This window comes from Entelurus aequoreus, linkage group LG01 (assembly GCF_033978785.1).
Source record: "Entelurus aequoreus isolate RoL-2023_Sb linkage group LG01, RoL_Eaeq_v1.1, whole genome shotgun sequence".
Taxonomy (NCBI): domain Eukaryota; kingdom Metazoa; phylum Chordata; class Actinopteri; order Syngnathiformes; family Syngnathidae; genus Entelurus; species Entelurus aequoreus.
The window spans coordinates 97,042,386-97,044,885 of record NC_084731.1 but is presented as its reverse complement, the minus strand read 5'-3'; the positions used below and the strand labels follow the sequence as shown (position 1 = coordinate 97,044,885).

Sequence of the window (2,500 nt, the reverse complement as noted above, 5' to 3'; positions counted from 1 at the left end):
ACAACCTTAAAAATGATTTTAGGATTTTTAAACACATATACCTTTTTACCTTTTAAATTCCTTCCTCTTCTTTCCTGACAATTTAAATCAATGTTCAAGTAAATTTATTTTTTCCATTGTAAAGAATAATAAATACATTTTAATTTAATTCTTCATTTTAGCTTCTGTTTTTTCGACAAAGAATATTTGTGAAATATTTCTTCAAACTTATTATTATTAAAATTCAAAAAAAATATTCTGGAAAATCTAGAAAATCTGTAGAATTAAATTTAAATCTTATTTCAAAGTCTTTTGAATTTCTTTTAAAATTTTTGTCCTGGAAAATCTAGAAGAAATAATGATTTGTCTTTGTTAGAAATATAGCTTGGTCCAATTTGTTATATATTCTAACAAAGTGCAGATTGGATTTTAACCTATTTAAAACATGTCATCAAAATTCTAAAATTAATCTTAATCAGGAAAAATTACTAATGATGTTCCATAAATTATTTTTTGATTTTTTTCTAAAAGATTCAAATTAGCTAGTTTCTCTCTTCTTTTTTTCGGTTGAATTTTGAATTTTAAAAGTCGAAATTGAAGATAAACTATGTTTCAAAATTTAATTGTCATTTTTTTCGTGTTTTCTCCTCTTTTAAACCGTTCAATTAAGTGCAAATATCATAATTATTAATAATAACATAGAGTTAAAGGTAAATTGAGCAAATTGGCTATTTCTGGCAATTTATCTAAGTGTGTATCAAACTGGTAGCCCTTCGCATTAATCACTACCCAAGAAGTAGCTCTTGGTTTCAAAAAGGTTGGTGACCGCTGCCCTAAAGAGACATGGGGGAATTTTTTTTAAATAATTTTAATTTTTTTTAATTTTTTTTTAGACATGTATCTTGTGCGCACAAGATACATGTCTAAAAAAAATTTTAAAAAAATGTATAAATGTTTTATTTTATTTTTGTTAGACATGTATCTCGTGCACAAGAGAAACTATCTCGTGTGCAAGAGAAAGTTTGTCTTGCGCACGAGATAGTTTCTCGTACGCACGAGATACATGTCTAAAAAAAAAAAAAAAATGTATAAATGTTTTTTTTTTTTTTTTTAGACATGTATCTCGTGCGTACGAGAAACTATCTCGTGCGCAAGACAAACTTTCTCTTGCACACGAGATAGTTTCTCGTGCGCATGAGATACATGTCTAAAAAAAAATAAAATAAATTACAATATTTTTAAAATTTATTTTAAACTTCATAAAAAGTTTCTCGTGCGCATGAGATACTGTACATGTCAAAAAATAAATAAATAAAATAAAATACAATTATTTAAAAAAATGTTTCCCCCATGTCCCTTTAGGGGCTCCGTAGTATTTTATTTGAACTAAGCAAAATTATCTGCCAATAGAACAAGAACATTTTGCTTGTCAAGACTTTCCAAAACAAGTAAAATTAGCTAACCTCAATGAACCCAAAACCACCTTAAAATAAGTATATTCTCACTAATAACAAGTGCACTTTTCTTGCTAGAAAAAAAAAGAGACCTTTTTGCTCAATATTTTGAAAAACATTCTTAAATTAAATAAATGCTAGTGCCGTTATCTTGACATAATGATATGCATACATCACAATCTTTTTTTTCATGCTTGAAATAAGAAATGATAACTTTAAAAAAAGTAGTTTTATACTTGTGAGTGTTGATGACACAGCTTTGCAACAGTTGATATTCTAGTTTCAAGCATGTTTTACTCAATATAGCTCATCAAATCTCAGCAACAAGCTGTAATATCTTACTGAGATCATTTAGGACCAAAACCCTTAAAACAAGTAAAACACTCTAACATAAAATCTGCTTAGTGAGAAGAATGATCTTATCAGACAGAAAATAAGCAAATTTCACCCTTATTTGAGATATTTCATCTTACTTAGATTTCAGTTTTTGCAGTGTGAAACATGCTACAAACCCCGCCCCCCTCAGACCCCCATACCATCATGCACCCACAACTGCCCACTGCAGGCCTGATTAAGGCCAGAAATTCTAATTATGCTCCAAAGATGTGACAAACTGGAGCACCCATCTGCGACACACACCCGTTCACGCACAACAAACACACACAAGCAACAAAACACATGATGGAATAATTCAGCATCATTTACCCACAAACCTCACACAAGCCTATTTTTTCATGAGCGACTGTTTTTTTGTTTGGGGGGAAAACTCTTACGTGAAAAAAGCAAGAAAGGCGCGAGACCTCACCTTGACGTCGGAGAAGAACATTTTGAGCATGTTGGAGGAGGGGTAGCGAGTGAAGAAGAACATGAGCTTGGCCTTCTTCAGGTGGTTGGGTGACAAACCCTCTTGGATCTGGAGAGAGACGGTTAAGGCGCCAACATGTACGACAACTACACATAACCGTAGGGTTCATTGGGTTACGGCAAACATAGCTACAATCATTATCATACTCATTATTACAGTATACTTATTTGTAAGCAGGATTAAAACAATATTACAGGACTTA

General features: G+C 31.2%; 1 protein-coding gene across 1 annotated transcript in view; it reads right to left on the bottom strand.

Moving 5' to 3' along the window:
* The window catches only part of LOC133659959 (prospero homeobox protein 1-like), a 66,855-nt gene that overhangs the window by 46,050 nt on the left and 18,305 nt on the right, over positions 1 to 2,500 (bottom strand). The window contains exon 5 of the mRNA XM_062062910.1: positions 2,239 to 2,346. Within this exon, the coding sequence (XP_061918894.1) occupies positions 2,239 to 2,346 (108 nt within the window). The remainder of the gene's footprint in view (positions 1 to 2,238; positions 2,347 to 2,500) is intronic.